The sequence below is a fragment of the Chanodichthys erythropterus genome, chromosome 21 (genome assembly GCF_024489055.1).
Source record: "Chanodichthys erythropterus isolate Z2021 chromosome 21, ASM2448905v1, whole genome shotgun sequence".
Taxonomy (NCBI): Eukaryota; Metazoa; Chordata; class Actinopteri; order Cypriniformes; family Xenocyprididae; genus Chanodichthys; species Chanodichthys erythropterus.
In genome coordinates this window covers 5,578,777-5,601,462 of record NC_090241.1, presented here as the reverse complement: position 1 = coordinate 5,601,462, position 22,686 = coordinate 5,578,777, and the positions used below count along the sequence as shown (strand labels likewise).

Sequence of the window (22,686 nt, the reverse complement as noted above, 5' to 3'; positions counted from 1 at the left end):
TGTGAACCCCACGAGTGCAGCCTTCGCTGTGCCTCGGCAGCAGCGGGACCAGACCCGCGGGGAACACTCGCCTCGGCGCCCTCCTCAAAGAGCGCCCGGCGAGATCGCAGCACTCTGAGGGTGAGCTGATCGCAGTGTACACAGACGGCTCCCTCGAGAGCCGCCTGTGCATGCTCAACCCCCAGGCATTTCACACACATGTCGTGTGAATCTCCTGTCACTATGTAGCGTGGACAAGGAGGAGTACACTTTTTAAACTGTTGCTGCTTTTCCGCCATAATGCTTTTTGTCTTATTTTTGTGCTTTGAAACTCTTGTCCTCGGACGAAGAGATCACTGTGTGAATATGTATATATATATCAGACAGACAACAATAAATAAGACAGACAAGATACAGAGAACGCTTGCTGAAGACAACAGAAGCTGGCGTGCTTTGTGTTCAGGTGTGCTTTATAGCTTCCTGATCCGTGACGTCACCCGCCTCTGACGTCGCGTCTTTTCATTGGTTGGATACAGAGGTGCTTCACGAACACAAAATACAGAGGGTTCCCATCACGTCATCCGACGTAGCGTCGATAGTTCCCACGAAAGGGAACTGTCTTATGTGCAACTTACACTCTAATATAATCTGTATATAGTTTACAGCATTAGCTGAGATAGATTTTTTTATCTTTAAGAAAATGTAAATTATAATTTAATTTATTTAAAGAGAGAGATACCATTTGTTCAATAAACCACAGTTTTATAAAAAAAAAAGAAGAAAAAAGAAGCAATTTTATATTTAGTTTCCTCCCCTCCACTGTACTGAACCCGTACCAAACCATGACTTCAATACCGAGGTACATGCCGAATATATATGAGATTAATATACATTAATTTCTATATTAAGGAATACAGAAAAAGTAACACAAAAGCTGTTAGTGTAGTTGCTGGAATTAAAATATTTAAGGACTACATGCATTTAGTTCAATACAACTGCACACATTACACCTGGACCTCAGCACAGTCTCATAAAATCTAAAGGGCAAATGTTCAGTTGGTTATCACAAAACAATAATCACATTCACTTTGACCATGATACCCAGTTTAGCAGCACTCCATTATCAACTCAAACTAAAAGATCAAAATAAATGTACAGGCACAAGGAAGACCTAAAGCATCACAATTTGTCAAGTGCAAACACACCATCACTGTTTTAGTCATCACACTGTACTCTTTGTTATCCTTTCCATGCGCATCACACAGGTTTACCGGTGACAACAGTCTGGTGCTGGTGTGAAACAGTCTGTAATCTGTGTTGTTCAGACACAGTGAAGCCCAGGTTTTTGAAGACGTTTTCACTCTCTGCCCATGTCTGCTGGAAGCTCTTTAATAACTCTTCTGCAGAGGCCTCTGGTGGAACATCCAGGACAGCAACATTCCCTCTTACTACATCTGCATAAGTTGGTGGATCACCTCGGGTTGTCACACTCTCAGAGTGGAAGGCTGTTTCAGTCTTTGAGCCCGTTACAATGTTTCCAAACTCATCTACTGTGGAGAACTGCTCAGTTGCAGATTTAGTTTCAGAAAATCCTTCAGGTGCTCCCTCTTGTTTCTCAAGATTCTTTCTCTCTTCCCTTAGGTATTGGTGGGCTTGCTCACCCATTTCAAAGACATTCTTGAGGGCCTTAATATCAAAGCTTGGTATGTCCTCCACTAAGGCTGACTTTTTCTCAGGTTCAGGATCTTCTGTGTCACTTCCAAGTCTCTCAGTAATCACAATGGGGTCTTTTCGAACATAAACTTTAGGCTGGGGAGACTCAAATTTGTTAACAAGCCTGGACAGGTCAACCTTGGGCAGGTCCTCTAACATTCTCTCATGTGCATCTATGGATCTCGGGATCTCTGACTCATTATCTTCTGTATCTGGTTCAAGACGCTCTGGGATGTCAATAGGATCCTTGCGTACATATGTACGAGAGACCTCTGCTTTCCGAGCCTCTTCAAAGAACTCACGCTTGTCTTTCACGGTCATCATTGAGTCTCCGTGGATATCTGTAATATCCATCAGAGATGATTCCATCATTTGAGTCTCAAAGGTAGTCTCTGAACAGCTGGATGAGCGAGACCCTTCCAGATCGGTTTGGGCCTTTATCATGTACTCTGGCAAAGGCATGGGTGGTGGAGTCATGCCTTGTGAGAGTTTGGCTGTGGTATCTCTTAGTTTAGCTAACTTCTCAGAGCGACTCATTGTGGGGGAGGGTGTGGATTGGTTTAGGCGTGTTGGTGTTTCAGACCAGCGAGGTGGAGGTGTTGGTGTGGCGCCCGACCTGTAAGAGGAAGGCGGTGATGGAGTCACTCTCAAGGGAGAGTCTGTCCTCTTGGCAGACTCAATGCAGATATACGTTGGTGATGGTGTCCGCATTCTTAGCTCAGGTGGCATTTTGTGCTCTGCTGTCTTTGATTCACTCTGGCACTCTGTCTTCTTTTCCTCCACTACTTTCTTCTGAGTCTCTATTTTCGCTGAGCCAATAGTGATCTTAGATATTTTTTGTGTGGCTCCACCTACTGTTTTCTTCTCCTGTGGTGACTCACTTTTTGCCAACTCTGAAACAGACAAATTTCCCTCTAAAAAAATCAGTTTAGCCAGGGCAAGGTTCTGTACGTAAGTTATGACCTCTATCATTTTCTGCTTGTTGTACTGAGTACGGCTTAAATCGTCCTTCTCCTCAGAACTGACTAGCCAATCAGGAATGATACTCAGCATGGTCTTTAATGACTTTGGATTCATTTTTGCAGGGGATCCTTCAAACTCCTTGATGTAACTCAGTAATCTTTGAATCTCTTCATATTTTTGTGCATTAGAATTTTCAGTTGTCATTGATGCACTCTTTTCAGAATCTGCTGATTCTGTAATCTCTGTTTTGATTTGCTCCTCTTTCTGCATTGACTGTTTTATGGACTCCTCCCTGCTTGGAGGCCTCAGTGGAGGCTTTACCTGCTTTTTGATCTGGAATTTACTTTTTTGTTGAGTGCTCTGTTGTTGAACTGTGCTCTGAGTGACCATCCTCTCTTCATGAATCTGTACATGTTCCTCTCTCACTGCTTGATGGGACTGAATGACAGTTGTCTGCCCTTGACCTTGATGTACCTCTATAGATATTGCTGGTTGTATTTGATGTATCTCAACTGATGGTCTTGGTGCCACAGGTGGTGGCTGCTTAACTGATGTTTGTCTTTGTTTCTTCAACTGGACCTCCATTTTAGTGTCTTGCTTGGTTTGTCTCATTTCCTCCTTTTTCTCAACTTTTACTTCAGTTTTTTCCATGGCACTGGTGGATTTTTGGAGGCCCTCCTGACCTATGCACACTTGAGACACACTTGTTTGCACACTTGATTGAACTATGTCCTTTCCCTCTTCCTGTTTCTCTGACTTCTCTACCTTAGGCACCTTAAATGTTTTCACCTTAAAGCTAGGGGTCACTTTTGGGATCTTTGTGGGCTGAGAGGGAAACTTCTTGACTTCTTGAGCTGCACAAGTCTCTAGGCTCTTGATCTCTTCTTGTTGAGCAGAAGCAGTGATCTGACTTTGAATACTTTTTGTGGCCTGGATGCTCTCTTGTTTTACAGAGTGAGCTTTTGTACTCTCAATTTGCTCTGTAACAGAGTGTGGATGGACTGTAGGGGCTGGATGGCTTTTAATTTCTAAGGCAGCAGTGCTAGATGCCTGCTTTTTATCTGCTACAGTGTTGGATGGTTCTGTGGTTGTTTTCTTACCAACTTTGGGAATTGAAGGTTTGCTTATCTGAAAATTTGCAGGTGGCTTTTGCTTTGGAGGGGCCTGTGGGCTTTTTGGGGGGGCAAGTTTTTCTGATGTTTCTTTGGTCAACATGACTGGCTTCTGCTTAGGCTCCAGTACTTTAGATGTTTCTTGCTGTGTCTCAAAAATTATTTGAGGCTCTTCAGCTTTCTGTGTGCTTGACTCTGCTTCAGCCTTCATTTCACTGACATTAAATGTTTTAGTAGGTGGGGGTGAGGTGGGAGTACTTTCTCCCGTGTTCTTTTCAGCCTCCTCTCTTTGTTTGCGATATTTCTCTTCTGCAAGCATGAGAGGGGTTTTGAATTTACTTGCATAAGGTCTTGGTTTTGGAGCAGCAGTGTCAGGTGGAGGTGGGAGTTTAATTGGCGGAACGAAAACCTTTTTAGGGCGTGGTGGTTCCTCAGCTGCTGGTTGTAACACAGGTATTGCTAATGAAGCTTTAGCAATATTTGGAGCTGGAGGCTCAATTGTTTTAACTAGTCCTGTTTGCTTGGTGATGTTCTCTGTAGTTTCAGTAACTGTAGTTATGTTTGATGCAACTGTTTCACTCTGCTCTGCCACTGGTGGAGGAGGTGGAAGTGGTGGAGCAGGTGCAGTTTGTTTTTTCTGCCATTTAAATGTTTTGGGCTGTGGTTGCTTGGGAGGCTCAGGTTTGGGCACTTTGAATAGAGCTCTGCCTTTTGGTTTTCCAGGTTGAGTGGCCGAGCTGAGTTCCTGTTGAGATGGAGGAGGAGGGAGGAGGTCTTGGGGTGGAGGAGGTGGTGGAAAGAATTCAGTGTCTGTCTCCATGATAGGGGGTGGAGGTGGTGGAGGGGGAAGGTCACTGTCCTGTCTCGTAACCAAAGGAGGGCGTGGTAAGAGGGCTGACTCACTTTCTGCCACTGGTGAGGGAGGAGGAGGCAGAGAGAGCTCTGACTCAGAGGGTGGTGGAGGAGAACTCGGAGGTGGTGGAAAGTGAATCTCTGGATGTGGCTTCACTTTTTTTATCATTCCTTTGGGACTGAGATTGCGGTTCAAGCTTTTAACATTTTTCTCTGATTTTAAATTCTTGCTGCTCTGCTTCTGGGTTATGGTGGTGTGCTCGGTTGTCTTAGTCTCCTGAATCTGTGTGACTGTCTTTGTCTCCTCAGTTTGCTTCATGCTAATGTTACTTTGTGATACCTCCACTGATGCATTTGTTGAAGACACAGCTGCAATTTCAGATTTCGTCTCACTCATCTGACCTCCAACATTCTTCTTCTTTATTAAAACTGGACTAGGAATGTTCTGTTTTTGTTTTATATGTTGCTGCTTCACATTCATCTTTTGAGAGCCTTGAGTAGAGGACTCTTGTGAATGAACAGCTGTAGTCATTTGTTTGGTAGTAGAATGATAATCTTTAGAAGAAGTCTGACATTCTGAAGATTTGATCTCTGATGTCTTTTGTGTGCTGCTCTGCTGCATGTTTCTCACTGGAGGTGGATTTTCTGGCTTTTCCTCAGTTTTAGGTCCAGCCGGGCATTCACGAGTTGCTTGTTGAGGGGGAACAGGATTCTTAATGGGAGCTTTAGCTTTCTTATTAATTTTTGATTTGTGGCTTGATTGCTCTTTCTTCTTCATCAGAGATTTAATAGTGCCCTGAACATCTCCCTTAATCACCTCTTCTTTCTCAATTTGCATTTGCTCCTGTTCATAAAGGGATTTGATGGAGGATTTTATGTCACCCTCTGTGCTTGGCCTCCTCTGCATACATGGGGATGAGGCTGGCTCCAGTAAGAGCTGAATTGTACCTTTCACGTCACCCTGTTCACTTACTTGGTGCTGAAAAACCCTCTTTTCTGTTGAAGCCTCTTGAAGACTAAGAAGAGCAGTCTGAATGTCACCTTTAACAATCTCCTCCTTCTCAACCTCTTTTACTGCCTGTTTTGCCTCCTCCAGGGATTTTAAGGTACCTTTAATATCCCCTGGGACCAAATCTTCAATAATTACCTCAGTCTTTACAGATGTTGATTTTTCAAGAGATTCTAATGCACCCCTAATGTCACCAGGGACAATTTCAGGTTTTTCTATTTCTTTTAGTTGGTTTTGAGCCTCCTCAAGAGACCTAAGTGTTGTGCTGATATCTCCTTTTACTACCTCTTCTTTTTCTATGACAACACGTTGGTTTGCAGCTTGCGTAAGAGAGTCAAGAGCTGCTCTCAAGTCTCCCTTTACTATTTCCTCTTTCTGCATGTTATGCAGGGATAGTATGGGTTCCATCATAAACACCTGTACTGTGTTATTTACATCACCTGGTACAATATCATCTTCGGCAACCGTTCGTCCTATTGTCTGCTGGCTTCTTCTTAGAATCTGCTTTGTTTGTTCTACATCACCTCCAATAATCTTTTCTTTAATTTTTTCCTGAACAATTTCATCAGCCCCCACCTGAAGTTGTCTGAGGTAGTCCAGTGCCCCAGACTCAATACAAGTAGAATAAAAACTGACATTTCCCCTCTCTGCTTCTCCAACAGTTATCTTAGAGGATTGGTCCTTTGCATCAGAACTACCCAGCAGCCTATGCAGTGTTCCACGAATATTTCCTTTAACAATATCCTCTTTCTCAACATTGCTCTCACTTTCTTTATTGAGAAGTGAGTAGATGGTCATTCTCACATCTCCTTTCTCATCTTCTTGAATGAGAATGCCACGTTTGGAAGATCCTTCCTGCTTGAGCAAGTTATTAATTGCCTCTTGGATGTCTCCTCTGATAATTACCTCTTTCTCGACATTATCACTCTTATCCTGATTAAAGAGCTGTTGGACAGTTGAGTTGATATTTCCTCTTTCTTCTCTATCTATGGTGATTGCCCTCTCTGTTGTCTCTCGTCTGTTGAGCAGGTTCATCATAATATTGTTCAGGTCTCCATGTATTACTTCTTCTCTCTGGATCTCTGGAGTCTCCTGGTTTAGAAGTTTGTATTTAGCCATTCTGACATCTCCAATCTCATCTGCCTCAATTAAAATCCCTTGTGACTCAACCATTTTCTGAGAATACAGCTCTTCTAGGGTTGTCTTGATGCTCTTACCAACAATCTCTGTTCTCTCCACACTGCTCTCATTAAACTCTGTTAGGGGGGTAGTTTCAAATAACCATGTTGTTGTCTTCACATCGGCTTTTGGGATTTCCTCACGAGAAATTACAATATCTGTTTCATCAACTTCCTTGATACGATCAAGTGGTTCCTTTTCAAAGAGCCACACAGACTGCTTAACATCACCTTTTACCACTTCTTCACGTGTCACCTTCTCCATCTCGTCATACTCCGAACCGTCACCACGGATCTTGTCAATGGTATGAGTTTCAAACATCCATGTGGAGCTTCTCACATTGCCTCTCTGAATCTCACTGACACTAACAGTTCTCACATATTTTTTTGATAGGTCATCCATTTCAAAACGCTGCTTGTTTGTTTTCACATCCCCCCCCTGGATGTCTGCTACCGTTTTAACAGCGATTTTCATATCCTCTGCAATCTCATCTAGAGGCTGAGTTTCAAACCTCCACCTGGCTGTGCTGACGTCTCCTTTTTGGATGTCTTCTTCAGTAACAGCCTTGATGACATAAACCTCATCTGTGTCTTTAATTGAGTCAAGGGGCTTTGTCTCAAATAACCATCTTGCCCCAACCACATCTCCTCGCAGAATCTCTTCTTTTGTGACTGTAGTAACCTCATGATAGTGTCCTTCTTTGTCCCTGATAGCATACAGTGGTTGAGTCTCAAACATCATGGTGTAGTTTTTTACGTCCCCTTTCTCAATCTCCTTGTGTATGATGCTTTGGAGTTTGCTGATCTCAGTATCAGATGCTTCCTCCTGAATCTTATCCAGTGAGTATGTCTCAAAAATGAAGCGACCTTTATCAACATTACCTCCCTGAATATCCGTTACTGTGCGTGACTCCTTGAATTCCTCAGAATTTGCCCTGATGGAATCAATTGGTTGGTTTTCAAATATCCAGGTACAGTTTACCACATTTCCTTTCTGAATGTCCTCTGCTTGATGGCATTTGAGTTTCTGCATGGTCTCCTCTGATGTAGAAGTCATTATATCAGATGACTGATTCTCAAAGATGTACTTCATCCGTGATACATCTCCAGAGTGAATGTCAATCTCAGTGATTCGCTTAAAGCCACTATGATCCTCATCATCTGTGATGTTTTCCAGGTTTTCAGTCTCAAATAGGAAACGCACTAGACGTACATCCTTACCTTGTACATCGTCTTGCTTTACTGTGCAAGTTTTCAGGACTGTCTCAGACTCATCTTTGATGCTGTCAAGACTCTGAGTCTCAAAAAGCCATGTACAAGTTTTTACATCTCCTTTCTGGATGTCTGTGAGGTCCTCAGTCTTTGTCTCTACTTTCTCGTACAATACATCCATTGGCTGGGTTTCGAACAACCATCTGCATGTTTTAACGTCCCCTCTTTGGATCTCAATGCTCTCATTTTTCCTGTTGTCCTCTTCCTCTAAGTTGAAGTATTTAATTCCATCAAGGGGCTGGGTTTCGAAAAGCCATTTGGCAGTTTTGACATCACCTGATTGGATTTCTTCTTTAGATATTCCTTTGATTATCTGGAACTTAGTGATGCTCTCATCAAACTGATCAATGGGACGAGTTTCAAACATCCATTTGCAGCTTCTCACATCTCCTTTCACAACTTCCTCTCTGCGCACGGTTTTGACCTCATGGTAGTGTCCTGAGCTGTCCTGTACAGCATACAAGGGTGTTGACTCAAAGAACACTTTATTTGATTTCACTGAGCCGCTGGTGACACCCTCCACTTGTATTCTTTGTGCATCTATACACTTGCTCAGGTCCATTGTCTCAAATATCTCTTTGTAATTTGTGACATCACCCTTTTCAAGCTCCTCTAGATTAATAGTCCTTGTGATCTCTTTCTTTTCCTCTCTGATCTGCTCAAGAGGTTTGCTTTCAAACAACCACCTCTGGTGTCTCACGTCACCTTTCTCTTCTTCTGAAGCTATCACCTTTTGCAGCTTTCCAACTTCAGGTAACTCTTTCAGATTCTCCATTGGCACTGTTTCAAACAAATGCCTAGCAGAAGCAACATCACCACCCATAATGTCTTCTGGCTCCAGTGGTCTTGCATTGGTATTGTCTTTAAGTTTATCCATCGGCTGTGTTTCAAAGATCAGGCAGTGTCTCCTCACATCTGCACCTAAGATCTCCTGCTTCTGAGTCTTTGTGCTTTCCCATTCCTCATCTTTGATCTGATCAAGTGTCTTTGTCTCAAACAGCCATCTTCCCCTGTTCACCCCACCCTGATAGTTTTCCTCCATGGAGACCCCACAGATTAGTTTTACCTGGCTTGGATCTTTGCTGATCAGGTCCAGTGGCTGAGTTTCAAAGAGCCAGCGTGATGTCCTGACATCACCTTTTTCAGTTTCTTCACGTCGCACCTTGGTAATCTCCAGCATCTCACCGGAGTCACCTCGGATGACACACATGGGCTGTGTTTCGAACATCTTGGTTGTCTTCTTTACCTCACCCTTGATTTCTTCAAGCGCTGACTTCAGCTGCAGGAAGTGACTTTCATCAATAGTCTCAGTGTGTCCAAGTGTGTCCAGATGCTGTGTTTCAAACAAGTACCTAGCAGTTTTCACATCACCCCCAGAAATGTCTTTCGTATACATCACATGTGTCTCTTGCTCATCCTCTTGGTAAATTCTGTTGAGTGTGTCTAGCGGTTGTGTCTCAAATAGCCATGTTGCAGTCTGGACATCTCCCCTCGCAAGCTCTATTTTCCCACTGTGCTCTGCTGAGTCTGTTTTTTCTGTACCTAGAGCATCGATGGGCTGTGTTTCAAACATCCATGTGGTATACTTCACATCTTTTCCAGCGATAATTTCTTGTTGGGCTATGTTCTTGCCCTCATCCTCATCTGGTGTTCCATCTTTAATGGAATCTAGGGGCTTGTTCTCAAACATCCAACGCATTGACTGAACCTCACCTTTCAGGATCTCATCCCACTCCAAATACTCTCTCTCTGGGCTTATGCACTTGCCAGGACTGGTACTTCTGCTGTTTTCAAAAACATAACGTGCTTGCTGAATGTCTCTGCTCACCTCCTCATCACTGTCCACATAAGTTTGCTCTGTGTCTGTCACTTCAGTGAAGAAGTCACGCTCCAGGTTTTTACGCACTTCTGGATGAATGTGCTTGTAGAGGCGCTTAAGTTCATAGAGGTTCCTCTGCTTAGAGTACTCCTCTTTATTGACTGCATATTTGGCTGAAGTAGGTGCATCTGTTGGCTTAGGGGAAAGACAATGTCCTGGGACTTGGGAAGTCACTTGAATCTGATGTGTAGCAGATACTGGTTGTGAGAAGTTCTCCACGGCCTCATATTGTGAGGAGGCCACAGAGGAGGTGGAGGCCTCTTGCATTGTTTTAGTGACAGACGTGGTCTCGTAGCTACCTGTGGCAGTAGTCTTTGAAGAAACATTTACTGGGGCCCAAGGAAACTGGTTGTAATCGAGATCAATCTTTGTTGTTATAGATGGGAAAAACAAGCAAAACCTTTTATCAATACATCATACACACATATTAAATATATTCTACTGTTGTGAAATTATTTCCATGTATAAGTACAGAAAAGGAGTGATACAAAGAAATATGCATGAATAGAATATTCAGTGTTGACAAAGTTGATGTACTGTATGTAAACTAACATATTGGCATTTCTTTAAATTTGGGCACTTTTGGGGATGTGGACTTTTAATAAACTCTTAAAAAAAATTTTACACTGTTATTAGTTTGTTTTTAATTTAGTATGTACATTTTTACATCAAAGTATCATTTCCACCACATCTCGAATTATTTATCGCCTTTAATTTTATTCATAGGTGGAAATTACATTTTAAACTTTAGGCTAATTTCATATCTAGTATATTATGTATCACAAAAATATAATAATATTTAACAATTTTTATATAATTTAACAAAATTACAGCTAGATTAGATAGTACCAAGTTAAGCTGCGCGTGACAAACGCTGCCATTGTGAAAGCACAATGGGTGTTCCAGCTCCAGCTCTGTTTGCTTAGCCAGTGCGAAACACGCATAATGATTTTTTTTTTTCTTTTTAATCTATTGAAAATAAAACACTTTACTGTGTGCATCAGTATACTTTATTTTTACCTTGATATGTTTGGGTGGAGTGGCCTCCTCAATACTTTTTTCATGTTGCTGTTTCAGAGCTTGTGTAGAAACTTTTGGCAAATTTTCTCCTCCAATTACCATCACTTTAACAGGGTAAAAGACAGAATGAGGAAAAATAATTAGTTATGAGGTAAATCACCATTTTCTCACAATTTATTATTTAAAACAAATAATTCTGCACAGCACTACCTTTCTCATCGTAATGATCCCCAAAACTTGAGGCCACACTCTGATGAACATTCTGGTCCAGGGAAACCTAACATGAAAACAGTGACACTTCATAATTTAAGACCTTATAAAAAGAATGCCTAACCCCAAAATATAGGTTTTCTAGAAAACTGTATTAGGTTTTATATCCTATCTTGTGTGGATATACCTGAGCATTTGAGGTGCTACTTTCTTTAACACTGCTTCGTACCATCACCTCTGATGAGCTCACCACCTGCTATTAAGACAGAGAACATCTGTTGTAAAACAAACATACACAATATGCAACTCACTCCTGTTAGTATGCATAACCAACAGCGTAGCACTGCTCAATGCCTAGTGATATGAAAATTAAACATTGTGGAATCAGAAAGGTGTTTACTGCATGCACAACTGGTAATTGCCAAATAGTGGATTTAGTAACATTGCAAACTGTACTCTTTCATCAAGTCTTGTTAAAGTCTATGAATGTGTTTTTGTGGAATCGAGTGTGTGTGTTGTGGATCCCATTGTTCTTGTTTGCTCTTTGCTGTACCTGTCTCTGCTGGTAGTGGTATTGTGTAACTGTGCTTTGGGATGCAGAAGAGGAACTGAGCTCATGGCTTTCAAACTGTTTCTTCACGCTGGCCAGTCCGCCTGGCAGAGAGCACGGCTCAGAGCTGTCCATGACCTTATAACACATAATAAATTGCTCAGACACATTCATAAATATAGATATACATGATTCTCCTTGCAGAACCTGATTTAACCAAGTGCAACATTCCAATCAACCAGATTTGAGGGACATGTCAAGTTTAGGCTTACAACCAGGATTAGGTGCTTCCACATCAGTATTATTCACCTATCATTTTCCTCTGATTTTAGTGCTATCTTATGGGTAGGGTTAGGTTTAGGGGTAGAGATATGGTAATGATTAAATTTTCAGAATGTTGATCAACAAAATATGTTGACCCAGGAACGTGTCCAACTTGGCAAAATCAGGATGTACATTCTCCTCTAGGGGGCACTACAAGGTTGAAAACAAAGTCTTAATCTCCTCTTTTATTAGAGCCGAAACACAAATTATCATTTAATAAGTCATATCATTATTCGTTATTCTTAATAATTTATTATTCAATTATGCAATAGCAAACAATCAAAACATATTTGATATTTAATTTTCAACCACAGGGATTTCACAACGGGCAGACCACCTTCCAGAACCTTCCAGACTGACCTACAAATTGACACCATTACTGCGGGGTTATTATCATTAACTAAAACCATAAAAAAATCATTTACTTGAAATAAAATATTTAAAAAAATTAAACTTTTATAATTTATTTCAGCTAGTTGCCAAGGAAATATTTCTCATTTTCATTTAGTTTAAATTAAAGTACTAAGTCAAAATAAACTAAAACTTAAAAAATGCACAGACATATTTAAAAAATAATAATAATAATAATAACCACAAAACAACAAATTTACTAAAACTTTAACTGAAATTAAAATGAAAACAGATAATATAAAATGTAATTAAAATATTAACAAAAACTATAATAGTATATCAGTGATACTAAAACAACAGTTTTTTTTTAAAATACAGCTCTATAAAATACAAGCAACTGATGAAATGTTTTTCCATGATTGTAGGTGGTTAGTACACAAACACAGATTTATTTACAGATCTAGCCTGTTTCTCTTTATCTGTTTAGGGCTCATATGTCATACTCCACTTCATCCAGTAACTGGCTTCTCAATTTATTTAATGCAACTCAAATTCCCACATGGGATCAAACAAATGTAAATCAATTTAATGTTTATTTTATGCATCTGTTATGTATTACATAGCCAATAAGTGCTGCACGCTTACATGGGCTAAAAGGAAATTTCACAGAATTGTATTAAACAGGAAGTGGAAGGCCTTAGACAGTAAATAAGAAATCTTACAGGTATATGAGTCTGTAGGGTAGTTTATGTTCGTGTGTGTGTGTGTGTTCATGCTGGTAAATACCACAGATGGGCTTCTCTCCTCCTTGGTAGCGGCAGCTTGGTATAGGGCCAGTCTCTGCTTGAGAGGCAAGGTCTCAGTCTCACCGTCAGCGTGTGTCTCTCCTGATTGTGAAACACCTGCGCTGCCTGCAGCTGAAACACACAAACACTCAGGTTGCAGCATGTACATCATTCGCTATTAAACCTGAAACTGTAACATAAATAGATGCATTTCTATACCCTGACTCAGGCCTCATGATTGGTTCAGGGAAACTCATCTGTCATTTTTTAAGAGTAAATTTAGCCAGACAAAGCCAAACTGACAACAGGGATGTATTGTGACAGCTAATGCTGACTCTCTCTCTGTCTCTCAGTCTATAGATGGCTCTAGTGACAAGATGAGGAATGATGTCATAAAGCATGCACGTCGTTCACATCAATCACTGTTTTCGAAGTTTGATCATCCAAGCCATCACCACCTCCAGCTCTGGTAAGGGTTGTACACATATAAGGTCATTTACACATATTGCTAATGATGCACAATATAATGTCACCATATATATCAGTAACAATATTAGGATTTCTTTTTCTAATTTAGTGGTATCTGTCAATAATGGATATTCATTTCAGAGTCATTTCAGACTCATTTAAAATATTTTTTATAACACCACAATAATCTTTAGCAGAAATAAAAAAATTAAAATGGTATTTCATTTTTTTTATTATAAAGTTAATTGAAGCGTTTAAAACTTTTTTATTTTTTCTTGTTTTATTTTTCTATTTTTTTACACATCATGGTGTAGAATTTTAATATTGGCCATTTATGGGCCATGACATGAAAATTAATTATTGGCTTGTCAGTATCTTGTCAATTTTAATATCGGTGGTTGATGTACAAGGTTGCTGTAAAATGCTCATGATTTTGGTTCTTATTAGCTCATAATACTGTAGCATGTATTCATAGAAATTCCTTTCATATTCAATATTTGTAAAATAGCTTTAAAATAATTTAAGAAGTCACTTAACACATGTAAGAACACAATAAACACAAAACTGTATGCCATGATGAATTATGAATGAAATGTCACAACATTCTAGACAGACACATACTACACACTTAGAAGAAAAGCTTCTATATAGAACCTGAAAGAGTTCTGTCAGATGCTTATAGAACCTTTTAGGGGTTTCCATCATGGGATTATTTTAGGGATTTAGTTATTAATTCATTAATTTTTTTTTTTTCATTAAATTTTATGAATTACACAGCTCATAAACATACTTTATCACTAGAAAAAAAATTAAATAACCTGATAAACATGAAAGTATTATGCATCATTTAAGACATTCTGCTTTATATAGAACCTTTGTGGCATAAAGGATTCCTTAAAACTGAGACAATAACCTTAGGGTTCCACATAGAACCCCACTGTTCCATAGTGTAACTCTTTTAATAGTTGCACATTTTAAATTCTTCATTAAATATTTGACTTCTGTCCATAACCGTTAAAAATAAGAGCCACTGGAGGATGTACTGCAATGCTATTTGCGGATTATTTCAAGCCAGATCTTTGTACTGTGTCACACAACCACACTGCTTTTCTTGCATCAGTAAAGCATGACCGTATCACCATGTGACCAAGATATGTTCCCTGAACCGTTAATTTTAGCAGAGCAGTTATTCAGAGCATGCCAGTGTAAAGCTAGCCAGCAGAGGGAGAGAGATGATTCAGATCCAGAATAAGCAGGCTTTAGTAGCTGTTGAACAGAAACTCTACACCTAAGGGTATCTGACACTTTTCAAACACAGAGACGATGTGGGATCACGCACTCGTTTGTCATTATGGTAAGAGAAAGACATCAGCGGGGAGGATGGACGATGCAAGGCTCAACATTCCAGAAAACCTCCAAGTATCTAGAACCGCAGGGGCTGGCGGCATTCGAGACTATTGCACATTACCATGACGTGAAGTAACCACAGTGCTGAGAGCAATTAAAGAAGACTTATTTTAAACCAAGGCCCGTTAGTTTCATATTTCAGAGCGAGAGAGAGAGTGAGGAGCACCAGGAAGAGTGACTTCCTAAAGTGCAAAGCCAAGGAAATCTTTATATCGGTCACTTGTCCATCGTTCATATTTCTACTTCTCTAATAATACAGTATTATCTGCCTTTCTCTGTCACCTATGACAAAGAGAAATAGGCATTAGTGTAGATTGACATAAATTACTGCTTTGGGTTTGGTTCAGTATTAGCATTCTATAAATGTGTTAGATGTCTACTAAATGTGCTGCGTATTAATACACGTATGTGTTAGCATTATGTCAGAAGGCCTGTAATATTCTAGACTCTAGTCTATGGAATGCAGCAGTAGCTTACAGGCTAAATTCAGAAAGTCCAGTCTTTGGGACTCTATTCTGAGACACTCATGGAGTGAGTCGACATATATGAGACTCAACGTCTTAAAGCATCCAAAATGCTCATTAGGATAAAGACAATTTATACAGTCAACATGTTTCACTCATCTCATTTTCCATTTTTCTTCACATAATTGTTCATATAACTTTAAATCCAGTCATCACAGTTTTCTTTAAATACATTAAACTGTTACTATTGTACAATGAAAAGCAGGATGAGTTTAGAATTGCTAAAACCCAAAACCCCAAAAATAGGCCAGTGAACAAGGTATTGGAAAATTGCTCGGTTTATAGATGACGAGAAAAGAACCCTTTTGTTACTTTCTGTTCACATAAATACTCATCAATATTCATTTTGTTCAACTCAATTATGATGTAACAATACGCCATGTGTCCTCTTCATGCATTGTTAATGAGCGCTCTCGAAACACGTGCAAGTGCGCCACTAACCTGGAAATATATTTCACTTATTCAGTTCATCTCAACCCAATTTACCATTCAAAAAAAAAAAAAGAAAATTGAGATTATTGTCAAATGATGAATTATTGAGTAGCACTGATTACTATAATTCATTATCAAAATTGGTTAAATTATCTTCCAGATGAGCAACAAACACGTACAACAGACTTTTTACAGTACATCAGAAACCACTTCTGTCGAACCACACTCACCTATAGTGGTCTGACGTTTCCTCTCGGTTCCTCAACGATACTATAGTGTCACCTGGACACCAAATCCCACCTGGAGACCCCTAGACACCCAGCGTCCGTGTGTGAAAGTCTGAGTGTATGTTTGGAGACCAGCTCCAGTCTACTGTCCGGTTCACCTCAGAGTGATGGAGGGCAGAGACAGCTGGTTGTATTTTAGAGGCCCCTACCATTACCCTCCTCCTCTTTAAAAGATTGCCAGTCTGCTTGGCCTTTTTTTAGATAAGCTACTCAACATGCCCTTAACCTGAAGTCACAGAGTGACAGACAGACAGACAGACACACTGAGGGGGAGAGGCACCCTGCTGTCTGAGAGATTTTAGGGTCATTCATCCTTGGCTTTAATAAAATGCACTAACATCCCTATTCGTGTCTTAAAATTTGCATAATTATTAAAAGAATAGTTCATCAAAATATAGTTCTCTCTTTTTAATTTTCCTAAAATCTACAAGTAAATCTTTTTCAGTTTACAATTACAGCTCATAGTGACCACAGCTGTAAAGCTCCAAAAATCACACAAAAAATACATAAATGTATCATTAAAGTACAACACATAGTCTTCTGAAGCCATTAGATTGATTTGTGTAAGGAACAGCTCGCTGATAATCTCAATAAACTAAAGAACCACTGAGACCGGATAATTGAGAGAAAGATAATCAGTGAATAATGATTTAAATTTTGGACTGTTACTTTTAAAGACTTGGAATATAGAGCACAAGTCATATGGACTACCTCTATTCTGTTATTTTTTTGGAGCCTAAAAGACATGGATATTATGAAAGTTGTATGGGAAATTCTTCGGAAATTTTCCTTTTGTGTTCCATGGAAAAAACAATGTTTAGAACAACATGAGGGTTAATAAATGATGAACACAATTTTCAATGACAGAGAACTTTTTCCATTTAAAGGGGATCACAGGAGGTGACAGTTTGTATGTGTTGCCGTCAGGGTCAGAAAATAGCGAGGATTTTGGTCACTCAAAGTGACAGAAATGGCAAAAAACAATTTCAGTAAAACAATTTCAATATAAAAAAAATCATTTACAGACAGTAGAGAACTGTATAATCTAACAGAGGGACCAGCCAATTATTTTAAATAATTCTACAAAATTTTAAATAATATATATAATATATATAGAGTCTATATATATATATATATATATATATATATATATATATATATATATATATATATATATATATAAATAACTTTTAAAAATTATATATTTTATTATTTATTACATTAAAATATTAATAGTTGAGCATCTGTTTAATTTTGTATTTGATGTCGTAATTGTTCAGATGAAATAGAATTTTTGGCCAAATTGATGCTGTGTGCTTTTTATATGGTTAGAAAATTATCCTCTTATAAATATTGGAATACAAACCTAAGGTTGGTCTCTTTTTAAAGAATACACTCGTCATATTATTGCTGAAGTGAATGTATAAAAAAGTTATAGAAGTTTTAATTTACTGTAAAGCAAATGTACTGTACCAAACAGTATTTATTTTATACAAAATTTATATTTTACTAAATAATTTTTTACCTTAGAAATGCTAAGGCATATGTATAACCAAGTTGCTTCAGATTTGAAGTTGATATCACAAAAATTGAAGTTCCTATGAGATTTTGTTTAGGCGCTGTACCAAAAATAGCCACTACTGAATTTTTTTTTTTTTTATGTCACAAATTAATACATTTGTCACAATATCACAAAACACTCACCAAATATGGAAACTTGAGTCTCAGACCTTTCCAACAATTTGTTTTAAAAAAAAGATTAGAAAAAGTTTTGATTATAAAATACATTTTGTAATATGAAACATGACACCGTACACTATAGGGAGGATCCCGCTAAAAGGAATTTAAGTACTGTTTCCGTGGTAAAACAATGTCCAATTTCACAATGTTTTTCACAGGATGAATACTGAAGGTGTAAGCTTTCAAATGATACCTAATTTATGATGATTAATAAAATATGTGATAATAAAAAATGCAAAAAAAAAAAAAAAAAAAAAGAGTGCCAAGCGCTACTTGGGATAGCTAAGGGGTTAATAAAAAGAGAGAAAGTGTAGAGAAAGAAAGTAGGAAAAAATATTGTAATGATATAATCATAGCAATCAGAATTTCCTCCTTTGCTCCTGGACAGCACTAAAGCCATGCATCAGAAGTGTCAAAAGATACCAGATACCAACACTCAAGAGAATGCAGGGATGAACACAACATTTCCAGAGTAGGATATGAACGTGTGAATGTGGACTGGTCATAAACAAGGTTATCTATTTCAAAGACAAGCTGATAGCCCGATTTAAAGAATGAAAGAGGGATAACAAAAGAGAGACACATGTAGACACTGACCATACACAAATCAGCTCACCTGTCAAACAATCCTATTAAATTACACAGGCCTCCCACTAGCATACTATTGTCACTGCATTTCAAAACATATGAGCATTGTAAAATAAAGTTATAGTAGAGGTACTTTTAAGACTACATCCTGTATCTGATTAAACTCAAAGTAAAAGAAACCAGTGCCTTTTAAGAACAAGATTGCAGCAGAAGTCCAAATACATGCACAGTACGTACACATATGCATGCATGAGCACTAAAGCTGAAGTCTGTCATCACAGTTGTCATCATGCGAGACAGCAATGTGTGGTCTTTAATCATGCCACTTTTACACACACACACTGAACTGTCACAAACATGTAAATCACATAAGAAACAAGAGATCACAAATGTTTGAGTGTAAAAGTTCCTGAATCAGACTTTATAGAGCCAAACATAAACATCTTTAGGGTGAATTCAAAAAATCTGGTGTTCAATTTAAAAACACTGAGTTACTGTAGCATAAAAGCCAAAAAATACTCACAGTTTCCAAAGTTTGAATCCTGATTTGACATTTTTTCCCTTACACCACTATATTTGTCTGCAACTCTCCCGCTGGATGAATGTGAACCACTCACTTCCTAGAGAGAGAGAGAGAGAGAGAGAGAGAGGCAGGTGTGGTTAAAGAACAATTTCTAGTACGTGTTTCATTTGCGTTCCACGAGACATTGAACAAAAGTTCAGAACAGAGAGACTGTGTTGAAGCGTGTGTGTGTGTTTGTTTGGTCTATCATTAACAGTATATCAACAAGACTCAGTTTTGTGTTATATAAGCAAGAGTTCACCTGAAGCTTGAAAGCTGTCACCGGGTCAATAGAAATGGCCTTGAAAGAGGAACATGAATGGGGAAGGAGATAGAGAACACTGAAATAAATGGCCAACTGTAAAGTATATTTGCATAAATAGAAAAGGAAATATATTTATACAGTACATATAAATGTATTTCCAGTGTGTACATCATTTTGACATCACTGTCATCGAAAGCAAACATTCTGCCATAACACACAGCTCAAAACTATAAACCAACAACATTGAGTTTAAGTGAAATAATAGAACATTTTGCAATATTTTAATATTTGATTTATTTTGTTGCAAGTATCTGAACAGTTCAAAGCTGCTAAATTTGCATAGCATGCACACATGCATCAAAAAGAGCTCAGCGTGTCTAATCATCATCATTGGCTGTGCGCTTGCTTTTTGAATATTAATGACAAATAATTAAACAAACATGTATAATGAAGATGTCCAACTTTAACAACAGTACGGAGTTTAGGATGAGCTCACTGGTTGTGTCAAAGTTGCTGTGTCAGGTCATGTTTTGATAATGCAGCCACATTCAAATCCAGACTCAAAACATATCTTTTTATCTATGCATTTAATGATTGAGCACTGTGCTATGTCTGAACTGTTTGCACTTTACTTTATATGTATTATCTTTTTCTTGTTTTTATTTCATTTTTAATGCATTTTATATCAATCTTTTATGTATCATCTTTTTATTTCTGACTTTTAATGCATTTTAAATCTTGCTGTCTGGTTGAAAGAGCTGGGAAAATTAGGAAGTAAGCATTTGTTATCCCTGGATGGAGCTCTGACAGGAAGATTTGTCTGTAAGGGTACTTGTTATGATCACCGTCTGTTCCTGTCAGTTCCCGGACTACATTACCCATAATCCTCTCTGCCAATCAGCTGCACTCACTCCACCAATCACTATCACTAATCACCACACCCAGCTGCAGTACATTAACAGGACTATAAAGGACTTTCACTCACACCACCTCACCGCGAGGTCTTGATTACCATTGTATCATTTCTGAGCGTTTCTATCCTGTCTGCCTGCTTGTTATCGTTCCTGCCTGTTTCTTGTTTTTGACCCGTTGCTGCCTGTCCTGATCTTTGCCTGTCCCTTGACTACGACTCTGCCTGTTCCTCACTGCTCCTGTTTGTTCCTGTTTTGACCCTGCCTGTACGACCACTCTTACTTCTAGTAAACGCTGCATTTGGATCCCTGCCTGTGAGTCCCCTTCGTTACAGAAGACCTCGCCATCTACGATCCAGCAGCTTATACGAGTGTGTCCAGCCTTCATCATGGACCCAGCAATATGTCTGGTCAGCCTTCGTCAAGGTAACTGTACCCTGGAGGCACATATTCAGAAGTTTCTGGATATTGCCCACCTATCTGATCTACCTGACTGTGCCCTCATTGACTTTTTCACTTATGGATTAAACGAACCACTTAAGGACTATTTACTCACCAATGGTCCCCGAGGGTCGTTCGTGGAGTTCTTGGACTTTGCCCTGCTTACCGTTGGTTCACGTTTTACTGTGGGTGTCGAGGGGAAATACGACACCGCAGTGAATCATTTAATGGCCGCTGCATCAAAGAACACTCACATAATGGCGGTCACGACAACATCACATCACGTTTTCACTGATCCCCTAGAACCACGTCCTGTCTTCGCTGATCACCCAGAGTCAAGTCACGTCTCCGCTGATCGCCCAGAGCAACGTCACGCCTTTGCTGATCGCCCAGAGCAATGTCACGTCGCCGCTGATCGCCCAGAGCAACGTCACGCCTTCGCTGATCACCCAGAGCAATGTCACGTCGCCGCTGATCGCCCAGAGCCACGTCACGTCTCTAGATCAGTCAGAAAACGGCAAGGATTACGTTCCAGTGTGGTTGACCCACCGCTGATTTCAGCGCGAGCGGCTGGCATTCCAAGGCATCAACTGGCCGCTTCGCACTCAAGCCCGGCGACCACTTCGCTCTCAAGCCCGGCGACCGCTTCGCTCTCAAGCCCGGCGGCCGCTTCGCTCTCAAGCCCGGCGGCCGCTTCGCACTCAAGCCCGGCTGCCGCTTCGCTCTCAAGTTCGTCTGTTTCAACGCTCTCAAGTTCGTCTGTTTCAACGCTCTCAAGTTCGCCGGTTGCAACGCTCTCAAGTTCGCCGGTTGCAACGCTCTCAAGTTCGCCGGTTGCAACGCTCTCAAGTTCGCCGGTTGCAACGCTCTCAAGTTCGCCGGTTGCAACGCTCTCAAGCGCCCTGGACGCGCTGGACAAGATGGCTGCTTTGCCAGTGCCCACGGGCAAGATGGCCGCCCCTGCAGTGCTCAAGGATGTGGGGGGCGTCCCAGCCATTGAGTCCGCTCCAGAACCCGCTTCAGCCAGTGAGTCTGCTCCTGAACACGCTCCAACCGGTGAACCATCGCCTCATCCTCGGAAGAGGAGGAGGAGGAGGAAGAGGAAGGCTCCTTCTATTCTTCCCCTTCTTACACCCAAGCTCCTCGCTCTGCCGGCGCCACCTGTGCTCCTTGCCCTGCCGGCGCCACCTGTGCTCTTTGCCCTGCCTGCGCCACCTGTGCTCCTTGCCCTGCCTGCGCCACCTGTGCTCCTTGCCCTGCCTGCGCCACCTGTGCTCCTTGCCCTGCCGGCGCCACCTGTGCTCCTTGCCCTGCCGGCGCCACCTGTGCTCCTTGCCCTGCCGGCGCCACCTGTGCTTCTTGCCTTGCTGGCGCCGCCCAAACGCCTTGCCCGGCCGGCGCCGCCCGATCTCCTTGCCCACAAACCCGCCACGGTCCCCGTTGAAATCCCCAAGAACTTTTTTGGGGGGGGCAGTATACCTAAGGGTGGGGAGCTTGTGGGTGGGGACCCTGCACGGCCGCGGTCATCAGCGGCCTCTGAACTGCTAGGGCTGCCTGTGGCTCCTGACCTGCCGTGGCTACCCAAGCCATTTGACCTGCCGTGGCTTCCTGTGGCACCTGACCCGCCGTGGCCGCCCGAGCCACCTGACCCACCTGACCTGCCGTGGCCTCCCGTGGCACCTGACCCGCCGTGGCCGCCCGAGCCACCTGACCTGCCGTGGCCTCCCGTGGCACCTGACCTGCCGTGGCCTCCCGTGGCACCTGACCTGCCGTGGCCTCCCGTGGCACCTGACCCGCCGTGGCCTCCCGTGGCACCTGACCCGCCGTGGCCTCCCGTGGCACCTGACCCGCCGTGGCTGCTCAA

The 22,686-nt window shown here is 40.9% G+C and overlaps 1 protein-coding gene across 7 annotated transcripts in view; it reads right to left on the bottom strand.

Moving 5' to 3' along the window:
- Nucleotides 1-22,686, bottom strand: part of xirp2a (xin actin binding repeat containing 2a) — a 44,136-nt gene that overhangs the window by 5,875 nt on the left and 15,575 nt on the right. For 3 of the 7 annotated variants that reach the window (XR_010893513.1, XM_067374804.1, XM_067374801.1), the window contains exons 2-8: nt 19,167-19,263; nt 13,199-13,329; nt 11,741-11,875; nt 11,375-11,443; nt 11,188-11,254; nt 10,978-11,081; nt 1,251-10,323 (exon numbers count right to left, since the gene is read on the bottom strand). Coding sequence is in view for 6 of the 7 variants with exons in the window: in XM_067374804.1 (XP_067230905.1) it covers nt 1,251-10,323; nt 10,978-11,081; nt 11,188-11,254; nt 11,375-11,443; nt 11,741-11,875; nt 13,199-13,329; nt 19,167-19,263 (9,676 nt within the window). In the remaining variant the exon portion in view is untranslated. Of the gene's footprint in view, nt 1-1,250; nt 10,324-10,977; nt 11,082-11,187; nt 11,255-11,374; nt 11,444-11,740; nt 11,876-13,198; nt 13,330-16,258; nt 16,916-19,166; nt 19,401-22,686 lie in introns of those variants that run through there. The other 4 variants (XM_067374802.1, XM_067374803.1, XM_067374805.1 and 1 more) reach the window with 4 other exon arrangements.